The sequence below is a fragment of the Pyrenophora tritici-repentis genome, chromosome 6, assembly GCF_003171515.1.
Source record: "Pyrenophora tritici-repentis strain M4 chromosome 6, whole genome shotgun sequence".
NCBI lineage: Eukaryota > Fungi > Ascomycota > Dothideomycetes > Pleosporales > Pleosporaceae > Pyrenophora > Pyrenophora tritici-repentis.
In genome coordinates, this window is record NC_089395.1 from 2506266 (window position 1) to 2518643 (window position 12378).

General features: G+C 51.3%; 4 protein-coding genes across 4 annotated transcripts; 3 read left to right on the forward strand and 1 right to left on the reverse strand.

Moving 5' to 3' along the window:
• Positions 1 to 216: 216 nt before the first annotated feature.
• On the reverse strand, positions 217 to 942 carry PtrM4_121790 (Herpes-BLLF1 multi-domain protein; the record flags this gene model as incomplete). Its single annotated transcript, XM_001935436.1, has 1 exon — positions 217 to 942. The coding sequence occupies one exon, from the start codon at positions 940 to 942 to the stop codon at positions 217 to 219; it is 726 nt and encodes a 241-aa protein (XP_001935471.1).
• A 976-nt stretch (positions 943 to 1918) lies between these two features.
• On the forward strand, positions 1919 to 3826 carry PtrM4_121800 (CDC14, protein-tyrosine phosphatase; the record flags this gene model as incomplete). The annotated part of the gene is made up of 3 exons (XM_066108488.1): positions 1919 to 1921; positions 1970 to 2054; positions 2106 to 3826. The coding sequence occupies 3 exons, from the start codon at positions 1919 to 1921 to the stop codon at positions 3824 to 3826; spliced, it is 1809 nt and encodes a 602-aa protein (XP_065961673.1).
• A 2457-nt stretch (positions 3827 to 6283) lies between these two features.
• PtrM4_121810 (SpoVK, ATPase AAA+ class) lies at positions 6284 to 8505 on the forward strand (the record flags this gene model as incomplete). The annotated part of the gene is made up of 3 exons (XM_001935438.2): positions 6284 to 6985; positions 7040 to 8290; positions 8347 to 8505. 3 exons carry the CDS (start codon positions 6284 to 6286, stop codon positions 8503 to 8505), a joined length of 2112 nt encoding a protein of 703 aa, XP_001935473.2.
• Positions 8506 to 9782: 1277 nt separating this feature from the next.
• Positions 9783 to 12118, forward strand: PtrM4_121820 (Zn(II)2Cys6 transcription factor; the record flags this gene model as incomplete). The annotated part of the gene is made up of 6 exons (XM_066108489.1): positions 9783 to 9902; positions 10036 to 10116; positions 10184 to 10224; positions 10275 to 10371; positions 10521 to 11849; positions 11909 to 12118. 6 exons carry the CDS (start codon positions 9783 to 9785, stop codon positions 12116 to 12118), a joined length of 1878 nt encoding a protein of 625 aa, XP_065961674.1.
• Positions 12119 to 12378: the final 260 nt, after the last annotated feature.

Here is a 12378-nt window from a genome sequence, read left to right on the forward strand (position 1 = left end):
TCAAGACTTCGTACCTGCCGCCAGTTGTCCAAAATGTAACATGATTGGTATTATGGTTCCGACGGTCATCGCCTATAGAATAGGAATGGATAATTACAAAAGAGTAAAAGACATATTAAACCCCACAAGCACATACACCACTCAATCACCGTCACCCCTCACCATTAACAACCCCCACGCACTTGCCCCATCCACCTTTTTCTAATCCACTCTCGTTTACATGGCCTGGGCGACGGAAAGAACCTGGTTGTCCGCATACTTGGTGTAAGAGGTGTACGAGATAGAGTCCAACAAGGCGGCGGTAAGCACACCCGACACAGGCGACTTACCCTGGACCGAGAACATGACCTTCTTCAGGCCCTTGAACTTGGCACCCAAAGTCGCCTTCATCATCTCCTTGCTGACCGTAACAGGCTTCTCACCAATTGGCGTGCCACCAATTACAGCGGAAGGTACACCATCGACCCTGTACTCAAAGCTCTGCTCGCACGTCTTCATGGTACCTGCGGTATCAGAGAAACCAGTGACGGTAATGTCGCAGCTAACGGGAAGACTGGCGACAGTCTCCTGGGTGGGGATAACGCAGCCGTAGTAGAAGGACTCTAGGTCGAAGAAGTCGACGTTGCTGTCGGCCTTCTCTGTTGAGATGGTAGGGGGGCCATTAAGGGTGGCGAGGTTGATCAGGTTGAATCCCGCCATGTTGCTGGGGGTGTTGGGCTTGACACCCGGCTGGATGGGAAGGTTGAAGGTGGGGACCAGGTAAATACCCTGGAAGTAGAGATCAAGGTATTGACCGATTTGAGTGAGGGCGACAGGCGGCCCGGTGAGGCTGTCGAAACAGGCGAGTTGCTGGTAAGCAGAGTAGTAGCCGGGGGCTATAGCGTTGGGGAGGGCAGACGTGGCGGCCACGAGGGCGGATGCGATGGTGACCTTGGAAAGCATGATTGAGACTGTGGAAGTAACGAGTGTGGTTGGGATGAAGAAGTAACGAGTGTGGTTGAAATGGAGAGAAGTAGCGACTGTGGTTGTTAGGTTGATGGCTGATGATGGTTTAGCAAGTCGGATCCTATTCCTTATATATGTCGACGAGTTTCTTCCCCAGGATACACTAGTACCGTAGTCTTCTCAACACATGAGCACGGTGGATCATGGATGTCAGATGCTCGAACCAGTCAGCGCTATTATTTGCTTTGTCGCTGATCAATTGAATCTGTCAGTCTGTTGCCATGGGTCAACGATACTCCATCGTACACTCTAAGCGGTTTTCGTGTGTAATGGTGTATTTACTCTAGCCGTTAGTCCCTTCTTGCGGTTAAAAAAGTGTTGATCAGATGTTTACTACCCCAATTCTGGCTGATTCTTGTGTCCAGCACAACCAATCTCACTCACAAAATTTTGATTAACCCTATTTCCACAGCTTGTTGAGTTTGTATCGATAGACTAATCACCATTGATGAAGATGAAGATACTATGTTTCTTGGGCCGATGTCACACCCGCCATACGGGCTTACCTGCGTGCTCCTTCTGAAAGTGGCGCGGCTGCATACGTAGTGCGGCAATAACACGCACATTAATGTCTTCTGAGCCAGGTTGAAGAGAAGAGAAGAAAAGAAAAGAGTGGCATATGATCATCGTCGAAAGCAATGTGCTTGATGCGTCATGTGTTGTTCATGGCACCGAACAAGAGTAGCTTGCGTGCATGGACTAGCTGGCAGGATTGATGGTGGTTGTTCTGTGGTTGTTCTGTGGCTGTGGCTGGAAGAAGACGGCAGGTCTGAGCACAAAAGCTTAGCATAGGTGTGACGTACCCACCGCGCCTGCCGACTGGCACCTGGAACGAGTCCCTTGCGCTCCGAACATGGCTATGTACCTACAACACTCCAAACCTCACAAACACAGCAGACGGTCGCCGGAATAAATGGTGGGCAAATAAATGCGCGACTTGGGAGTTTCGAACTGACGGTTGTAGGCGTCGCTCTTGCGCCAACTAGTAGCGGGCCCTCGCGCCAGGCACGCTGAGGCAGGACTCGACCTGTGCTATGTGACAGACAACAGTACATACGGCCTGTCTTCATATCGCTTTTTCGCGTGCTGATGCTGCCTAGTCATCGCCACGTCAGGCCCAAGCGGCACATACCCACAGCGCGCCTACCGCAATCCACTGGATGCGCTCGTCAAGTTCCTCGACTCCAAACATGGCGACGACTGGGCCATATGGGAGTTTCGCGCAGAGGGAACGGGCTACCCAGACTCGGAGGTGCACAACCGTGTCTACCACTACCCCTTCCCTGACCACCACCCGCCTCCCTTCGCCCTCATACCCAATATCATGGCCAGTATGCGCAACTGGCTGCACGAGAAACCCGGCAGAGTGGCGGTGGTGCACTGCAAAGCCGGGAAGGGGCGGTCTGGTACTGCCAGTTGCAGCTACCTGATTAGTGAGGAGGGATGGCCAGTAAACGACGCTCTCGACCGCTTCACCGAGCGGCGCATGCGCCCGAACATGGGCAAAGGCGTCAGCATTCCCAGCCAGCTGCGGTGGATAGGCTACGTGGATCGCTGGGCGAAACACGGCAAGACATACGTGGAGAGGCAGGTTGAAGTACTTGAAGTCCACTGCTGGGGACTCCGTGACGGCGTCAAAATACAAATAGAAGGCTTCGTCGAGGACGGCAAGCTCATCAAGAACTTTCACACCTTCACGCGAGACGAAAGGGAGATTGTTCGGGGCGAAGTCAAGACTACCGGTATGGCACAGGCCGTACAGGAAGTCATGTACAAGAACGGCTTTGGCCCATCCAAGAACAGTGAGGGCTCCAAGAATGGAAGCACGTCCTCGTTGGAACAACCGGCCAATGTCGATGGCACTGCTGAAGCAAAGTCATCACAGGAAAGTCTCCCCATGGGCACAGGCGACGTCGTCTTCCGTCCATCCAAGCGCGTTGTTCTACCCACCAATGACATCAACATTGATGTCGAACGGCGCAACAAGGCTGCCTTCGACCTCACAATGGTCACTGCAGTTGCTCACGTGTGGTTCAACACCTACTTCGAAGGCAACGGCCCAGAACAAGATAGCAATGCAGATCAATCTGGCAATTTTGAGATTTCCTGGGAAGCCATGGATGGCATCAAGGGCTCGTCGCGAAAAGGCACACAAGCCTTTGAGCGAATAGCGGTAGTGTGGCGCGCACTATCTGCCGACGAAGGCCGGCCTGGCAAAGTTATCAAAGAACCAAAAGAAGGCGAGCCCGTTCAACAAGTAGAACCGGCAGACTGGAGGGGCACCAAGGGAGTGGAGCCTTCCGAAGGCAAGGACTTGGGCGTACGCACGTCGAGCCCGCCAAACGACAAATCCGACATCAGCCGGGCAAACAGCGTGAGAAGCGAAAACAAGAAGAAACAAACCGTTGTCAATGTCCCCGGGAGGAGAGACAGCGGAGACAGCGATACTAGAGACGTGCGAACTCACGGCCCGAACGGCGAGGAAATCTTGAGTGAGCCGAAGGATACCCACTCAAGCGGGGAGACTAAAGGGAACGGGCCGGCAGCAACAGGAGAGGTCGTTTCCGACCCCACGCTACCCAGTCATGTGAAAGATGCTAGCACCACAGCTAGTGATTCGAGATCTCCAGACCAGATTGCCGGGTCGCACCATGGCACCGGGAGCCGTATTGGCGAGGTTGTGGAGAGCGTCAAATATCACGTCTCGGGCGCGCCTCCCACTAGCGACTTACCCGACGGAAGGCCTGAGAGTGAGATGAAGGATGCAAAGGAGCACGGGCTGGGACACATGCATTTGGGTAAGAAGAACACAAGTTCATGAGCATCAAAGTCACCCCGACGGTGCAAGGCGTGTACAGTGTCCAACTTACTTCGTGCCCAGCCTCTGGTAATGCGGGGGCGTGATTTGGAGGAGCTGCAGGACATTTTAGGAAACTTGCGGTTGGCGTCTGGTCAGCGTATCACATGCACACACGAGGTCTGTCTCGTACATGTTGCATGCATCCATGGGGCGTTCGACAGTGGTACTTTTGCCGACAGACTGCGTGAGGTAGAATCTCCTTGTCAGGTTTAGAAGCGTAGCTCTGCTATTTCCTCGAATATACCAATCATCAGTGGAAGCTTGTGTAGTAACCCGATTCGCACTTGTTTTCTTCATGTAAATTAGAGTTCCCAATGCAGTGCATGACGAGTGATATTGAAAAGTGAGGCGAATGCTGTACTGCAGTCGCTAAGACGGTATATACCCAGTCACTGCAGCTACAGTAGCGTATTATCCCAAGCTTCCGACATCGCTAGTCGAGGCCGTCTGGCCACTGACCGTGGCACACGAACGACAACATCTGCATCTCAGCACCACGAATGGGTGCACAACATGACCGGGACGAGCTTGGTCAGACGTGTAGGCACAGGGCACGTATGCTGCATCGAGGATGCACCATCATGTCGAGGACAGCCACTGCGCCACCAAATCCTTCTGGAGGTATTATAAGAATAGCGGGACAGTTGCTATGGATGGGTTTGCACATGTTGAATCATATCTGAATACCTCATACTAGGCTGCAAGTCTATCTTACAAGGAGTTACTGCAAGTGGCGAGGGAGCGCATCCACACATACCGGCAAGGCTGAGCGCGTTGTAAGACAAGGCTGAGCCGCCCTCCATCTTTACATTGGATACCTTCTCACCGGTCAGCCCGGAATTACTCATTCTAATTTTGAGACTGTATGCAATAACGCTTGGTCGAGCCAATACATCGCGAGAACGTTTCTCCGTACTATACGGTCACCAGTTAGGCAGCAGACTCTGCTGACGAGTCTAGCAGGTATGCGCAGCCTTTACTTCACCACATCTCTTGTTGATACGGTCCTAGTTGCCTTCCCAACAGATTCAACCTTGTTGGATCCAGCTGCAGGGTCTTCCATTTGCCGAATCCTGTTTAGTGACTGCGGGGTAACCAGACAGCACCGTGATACAGGAGCTGGAGCCTGGTGTTGGTGCAGCTGTGAGCGAGTGGCACTTTGTGAGTCTCTCATCGGAGAAGCTAAGATAAGCACTCACTTGCGGCTCTGCGTGAGGATAAAAGGTGCGCAGAACAGACATTCCTCTGTCCTTCATTTCTCTTCGGGATTGTTTGATTTGTGGAATTTCTTATCTTATACCTTCCAAGCAAACAGCTGAGCAGTTTGACAAAGAGCTTTGAAAAGTCAACACGGCTAAGAGCCCTGTCAAGTTGCAGCCCATGAACGACCAAGATAGTCCAGAGTCCCCTGCTCACTCTATACCTTCCAAGACAAACAAGAAGCTTTCAGACACATCAACGTCTTCGCCAGTCATCGTTCCCACCCCGTCGGTGGCCTCTGACCCCGACGACATCTCGCTACAAGAGCGTAAGATGGAGTCTTCGCAAGATAGTGTAGAGACTCAAAAAGTCGAGACAGTGCAGCAGAGCCAAGAAAATCAAAGCCCAGTTTCTCCGTCTGTAGCTCAGGAACCAAAGAAAGATGTAGTCATTGTCATGAAGAAGAGCGATAAGAAGGGCAGGCGCGGATCTCAGAAGTCCAAGCGCAAAGTCAAGGAGACTCCTGTGTCCGAGGCTAGTAGCTCTGACAGTAGCAGCGAGGCGGAGGAGAGTAGCGAGGATGAGAAAGCTAAGCGCAAGAAGAAGCGGAAGTTGGCAGCGAAGCGAGCGGCAGCCAAGAAGAAACAAAAAGAAAAGGCGAAGAACAAGAAGGCGAGGAGCAAGAAGTACGACACTAGCGAGGATGAGTCGTCGTACGATTCTTCTGACTCTGAATCTGAATCTGAACCCCAGATCGAAGATAAGAAATCTCGTCGGAAAGCATTACGGGCCAAAGCTAAGAAGAGGAAGAACAAGAAGCTTGATAGCAGCAGCGAAAACAGTGATTCTGACACATCTTCAAGCCAAGACGACACTGAGTCCGAATCGGAAGATGAAGATTTGAAGCGCAAGCGTGCAAAATCAAAGGCGAAGCGGAAGAGCAAGAAGTCGAAAAATTTCGATAGTTTCTTGTCATCGTCAGATCAATCATCGGACGATGAAGAAGCCGCTTTGCCAGCTTCGCCTCCTGAGCCTCCACTTCCTGGAGACACCATTGACACTCAAGTGACCAAATTTAGCGCTCTTCTTCAAGGTCTCAAGGCAAAACAGGCCTCTGTGAACGCGGCTGCTGCTGCCGCCGTTGTTGCCACGACGAAACTTGAACAGCCAGTGAAGAAGAACGCCCTGGAGTTCAAGCGTGTTGATCAAGTCTTCGACATGAAGATACATGACTGGAAACTTGTCGAAAGCAACACGGTCCAGAAGGATGAATTTGACTGCGTCTTCACTGTGCGCAGGAGGCTCAACTGGGAAGGCAAGTACCAGGAAACCCAGCTGGACATCAAATCGAAGCTACTTCGGAATGCGCTGCAAGAGGTGTTCAAGGATTGCAAGAGCATCAGCCTGGTCGAAGATATACCTCAAATCGATCCTCATACGCTCTTCCACTACTATGATGAGCTGAAGAACTTCACCAAGAAAACGTTGAAGACGAGGCTCAAGAAGGCCAAAAGGTCGAAGGAGCAGAAGCGACTGAAACATCAGATTCAGCAATGCAAGCTACTTTTGAGCTATATCGACGAAGATTACACAGCAACACGGAAAGCGCTGAAGCCTATGCTGAAAGCGGGCACAATCACGTACGACCTGGTCTGGGCCTTGTTCAAGCCGAACACGATTGCATTCACTCCGACCTACCAGAACAAGGATGATCCGCGATGCTTCAAGGTTGATACAGCTTATGAATATGAGAGCTGGATGACGGGTGTCAAGTCCTGGTATGTAGACGGGAAGTACCTGGAGTACGATGGCAAATCCTTTGGTCTTGGGGATCACCAAATTTTTATCCAAGCATTCAAGGGACACAAGAAGATTACAAGTCTTGCCGCGTATCCACTAAAGTACCACAAAGATCCAGAGGTAAGTGTGATACACTGTCAACGGGAGGAACTTGTTCGCTGACTATCCTCAAAGGGCATCAAGAAGCAGCTCATCTCCAGGGGCATGAAGTTTGTCGCACTTCAGGGCATGAATTACCGTCTACAAAAGGGCATCGCCTACATGAAGCACAAAAACAGCATCATTCGCTTCATCATCAATGGGCGTGTCATGGTCGATCCCGCGATCTTCCGTCGTATCAATCCCAACTACCCGTTGTCCTATTTGAAGCAGGACGAACTGGCTCAGAACGAAGAAGAGGAGGACGAAGATGACGATGACGACTGCTGCTGTGAATCAGACGAAGAAGAAAAGAATGAGGAGAAAGACAAAATGCGCATTGTCATGTGGAAAGACAAGAAGGGGAAGAAGCATCCCATCCGGGTTCCACAGAGCGTCGTTGATAAAGAGAAAGGCGAAGGCACTGGGCAACAGCTTAGCGGCGATGAGGATGTTTCGGAAACCAAGCGCCACGTCTTCACAGAAGAAGAACTTCTCATTGCTTCACCAGTAGTCCTCGGATTTGCTTTCTCCGAGAAGCTCTGGCTCGAGTTCTCACTCTCAGGTATTGATGAGATCAAGTGGAATGCCGAAGCTTTCTCCAGCCTCGTATTGCCCAGCCAGATCAAGCAGAACCTCAAGGGTCTCGTCTCTAGCCATCGCTTCAATGCTGCCAAAACCATCGACGACGTCATCCAGGGCAAGGGTAAAGGCCTCAACGTTGTACTCCACGGGCCCCCGGGCGTTGGCAAGACCCTAACCGGCGAGTCTATCGCCGAGTACCTCAAATGCCCTCTTTACGCCGTTTCCGCCGGCGAGCTCGGCACCAACAGCCGCTCTCTAGAAACTGACCTCAACCGCATAATGGACATTACCCACTCCTGGGGCGCCATCCTTCTCCTAGACGAAGCGGACGTTTTCCTCGAAGCACGCCAGCCCCACGACATCCACCGCAACTCGCTGGTCTCTGTATTCCTCCGCCTAACCGAGTACTACCAGGGCATCCTCTTCCTAACAACAAACCGTGTGGAAACCTTTGATGAAGCATTCCAGTCGAGAATCCACATGGGCATTCGATATGACAATCTCCCCGCCAAGGCAAGGAAGAAGATCTGGCAGCACCACGTTGGCAAGGTGGAAAAGATGAGCCGCGAGGCAGAGGCTGAAGCAGACAAGAAGGGCGGGACTACGAAGAAGGAGGAGAAAGACAAGGATGAGAAGGAAGTCAAGCCCTTCACCGATGCGGACTTTGATGAATTGAGTAAAAGAAATATGAATGGCCGACAGGTATGTGTCATCATGGCTTTCTGTACATGTGGAATCATTTGCTAACGGATCTATAGATCAAGAACACGGTCAAGACCTCCCAATCCATTGCCCTGGCTGAAAAGTCTGTCTTCAGCATGGAGTATGTGAAGCGTGTGCTTGACGTTGCCGAAGCTTTCGAAGACGACATGCGCGGCGGAAAAGGGTATCGCGATGCTATGAGACAGTATACTTGAGTCAGATTCTGCGGTTACGTCTCAGCCGTTCCTCCAGGCTTGGGGGCGACGGCGGTGCAGTGTGGGGGGTTGGACAGAACCCTTGGAGATGAGGAAACGAAAAAGAAAAACGAGCAACAGTGACTTGGGCTGTGTAGGTAGGTTATTGGGATATGATCATTGTCTGTGGGATCTGCGAATCTGGTACTCCTCTGGATGAGAGTTACTGGGTGTAGTGGTGGGAAATAGGTAGCTTTACGGCCTTGGTTTGGGTTCATATGCTCTCCTCTCAATCTATGGTATCATACGTGGTTGGGTAACATTTACCATGGAATCGCTCTACTAGGAGTATCTGAATGTGACATACACCATGTTCCTTCCGTTTTGTTGGGGCTTTCTTCCTTCACCTCTCCCTGTCTTCTCCCTGTTTTCCCGGGGGTTTGCCGGCAAGCTAACCGGCCTCCGCTAGCGTGCCAAGTCTTTCGGTGCTTCCCGTTGCTATACCTACAGGCATCGTTGAACTTGCCTCTTAGTAGTCTCCATCGAATCGCCTTACAAGTATTGCCTATGTCGACCGCACCTGCCTTGTTTCTTTCGTTAACACGATTGCCTTGCGCAGGCTGTTGAAGAAGGAAGTAGTGCATGATGTAGTGTATTTGAGTTAGTAGGTGGTGGTGAAGTATGAAGTAGGTACGAGGCTGAAACCTTATGTCGCGATTACCATGCGGAACCACGGTAACCTATTAATAGACGTCAGCATCGTTGGTGCGCAAGGCTGGTGCAACGACTATTAGAGATTTTCAATCTACGTTGGAGAAGATACCATGCAGATGGATCGTGAATAGCCTTTCTACCTGTCATAACGTTGTCATGGACGCGTACGACAAGTGTTGACGCTGTGCCGCCTCGGAGATAGGCGAATCAGGACGCGCAGCAGCCAACGTCATCATACGCTGCCTTTTGCTAGTCAACACTAGCTCAAGTTGACCTGGAGGCATTCATCTCTACAGCCTAAATTAACGTGCAACTGACAAGCTGACGTAACCAGTGAAGGTACTTGTTCTAGGCCCAGTTTCCTGTGAATGCCAAGCAGTGGCTAAGGTGCCTCCCCAGCTCCCCGCGCAATCTGTTGTCCTTTGTCGGGCTCTGGAAACAAACATCGACCTCACTTTATTCCCGTCCCTTTGCACGACAGCCTCGCGTCACATGCCAGGCCGCCCGCTTGCTTCCTATCGCGTCACAGGGAAATAACACTCGGATCAAGCTCACGCGGATACGATTGTCGCCCGTGCTGCAGCATGAAGGCTGAGGACGAGAGGACGCAGCCCTCAACAAGTCCTGATGCGCCACCCAGAAAGAAGCAAAAGCGCAATAAGCCCACGCTGAGTTGTGAGGAGTGTGTTGAACGCAAGACAAAAGTGAGTGCACATCCTTTCGGCGCCGACAAAGCTTGTTGTTGCTTGTAATGTACCCATTAGAACGTAAGCGCTGCATACAATAAACATGCAGATCAACTCTTCATGGAAAATTAGGGCCCGTAACACCTCTTAGGGTGTGGACAATGGGTTAAATACAAGAGATGCTCTCTTTCAACTGGCTGTTCGAGTTGAACAACAAGAGCTTACGCTGAAGGTGCGCACAGTGTGACCGTACCCGGCCTCATTGCCTGGCTTGCATCAAAAGACAATCCATGTGCAAGTATTCAGAAATCGCTAATCTAATCGCCTCGTCCACAGACAAGTAAGTGTTGGTCGCGTCATTGGGGTAGCGACTACTAAGCACTTGTACAGAGTTGGCGCGGCGCGAAGTACGGGACGATCCAGAAAGACGAGCGCAAAACCTTCACTACAGCTTGGCAGTGACCCGCAGCCACAAGGCAAGATCCAGGTAATACAATTTCTTATTTCCGTCGTGCCTATCATGAGGCTTACCGGTGAACCCGTGTTCGCCCACTCTATCGGCGCCGAACACGTTTTTGCGACCGATGCATCGTAACTCGGACCGGCATCCCAGCATTTTGCTGACCCACTCGTTAGGTTCAGGTACCGCCAACACCTGTTAGAACACAGTATCGGAGTGTGTCATTATCATCATCAGGCTCCTCACCGTTCTTGCTGTCTAATATTCCCTACTCAAACCATACCCCGGCGCCCTTTTTTGGTCTTGGATCCGAACATCCTTTTGCTAACTACTGGACAAGTCGTGGGGGTCTTGCTGAGGTGGTTGGTGTATTGCCAGCCAAAGAACAAGCAGACATACTCGTTGCCAAATACTTCGATGCCGTCGACCCAGTTTATCCCATGGTCCACCGCAGGAACTTCCATGCAGATTATGAGCGCTTCTGGTCGCTGCCACAGGAAGAGAAACAGGCAGCCGATCCTGTCCTAGTAGCTCTTCACTTCGTCGTATATGCCATGGGCACGCAGTTTATCCATACGCCTGACAACCGAGAACGAGCGCAAATTGCCGAATTCTACATTTCAGCTGCTCAGCAGGCACTGCGGATATCATCATATCTTAGTCGAGCTTCAGTCAGGACATTGCAAGCTATGGTCTTGATAGGTTATTTCTTAATGAATGACAATCACGCCTCCGACGCATGGGCTTTTGGTGGTGTTCTAGTACGACAAGCCTACGCTATGGGATTACATCGCGATCCTGACATCATTACCCCCCGTTGTTCCCGAAGCGATAAGCAACAAAGGCGGAAGCTGTGGCAAGCCATCTTCTTCCAAGACACCTTCCTTACTGTTCTTCTAAAGCTTCCACCGACGACTGTCTTCTCGGACATCCAGCCAGAGTCCCTAAGCGACGATTTAGACGACTATATCCCCAACGGCTCCGCCACAAACGGCGCAACCGACTCTGTAATCAACCCCATGAGCATAAGTAATATTGCCTCGGATGTTGATCTATACCCACCTTATGAGCTTTCAGATCGCAGATACATCCGCTCAATGTGGCACATGGCAGAGCTCGTATCTCGTACAGTCTGCGTACCCCGGTCTCTAGCATCACCTCTCACCACATCCATTGCCCACAAAGCAGAGCTGGTCGATAAATACTTTGCCCTTCACAGCAGCTTCCCCGTGGAACTCACCGTCTCAGATGACGCTGCCATACAAACCATGGCAGAGCTGAATCCCCGCGGTCTGAGACAGAATCTCTTTTTCCGTAGTAACTTCTGGCACTGCGTCATGGCAATACAGGCCGACGAGAACACCACGGCCGGCGTACCCTGTGACGTCAAGGGCGCCCTAGAAGCAGCTAGAATGGCCTTGCAGTCCTTTTTCCACTTTTGGGAGTACCTTAAAATCGATGCTAGTGTGTGGTGGGTGTTCCAGCATCGCGCGTTTGAGGAGGCGGTGAGTCTTGATATCTATTCTTCTAATTACATGTTCATTTTGCTGATTTGTTGGTGAAGCTTCTCATGGCACGCATCCTATGCCAGCAAGCAGAACCGCTGTCACCCAGCCATACAGGTCTGCCACCCTCGGCGGACCCTCTACTAAGAGACGCAAAAGACGATGCGAGGAAGTGTCTTGAAATCCTGGATTTGGTCGGCATTGCACCTGAGATGCAGAAGACGAGGACTGAGGTATTGCGGACGGCGTTTTCAGACATACTCTGGTAGCATGGCATTTGGCACTGGGATTGGCGTTTTTGGGGGAAAGGAATAACGATGTTAGGTAGGATTCACTATGACATGCTGTAACATATATGAATGCTACTATATATCCAAATGAGGATAAACACGGTTGACCAGAAAAGAGCCAAAGAGTTATCAAAATTGTCTCATCGGTTGAACCACGTGATCTGCAGCTCTGCTTTGCGCTTCCTGCGCGTTCTGCATTTGTGCCACCATCACGCTATACCTGCGCATGAGCAACCGCC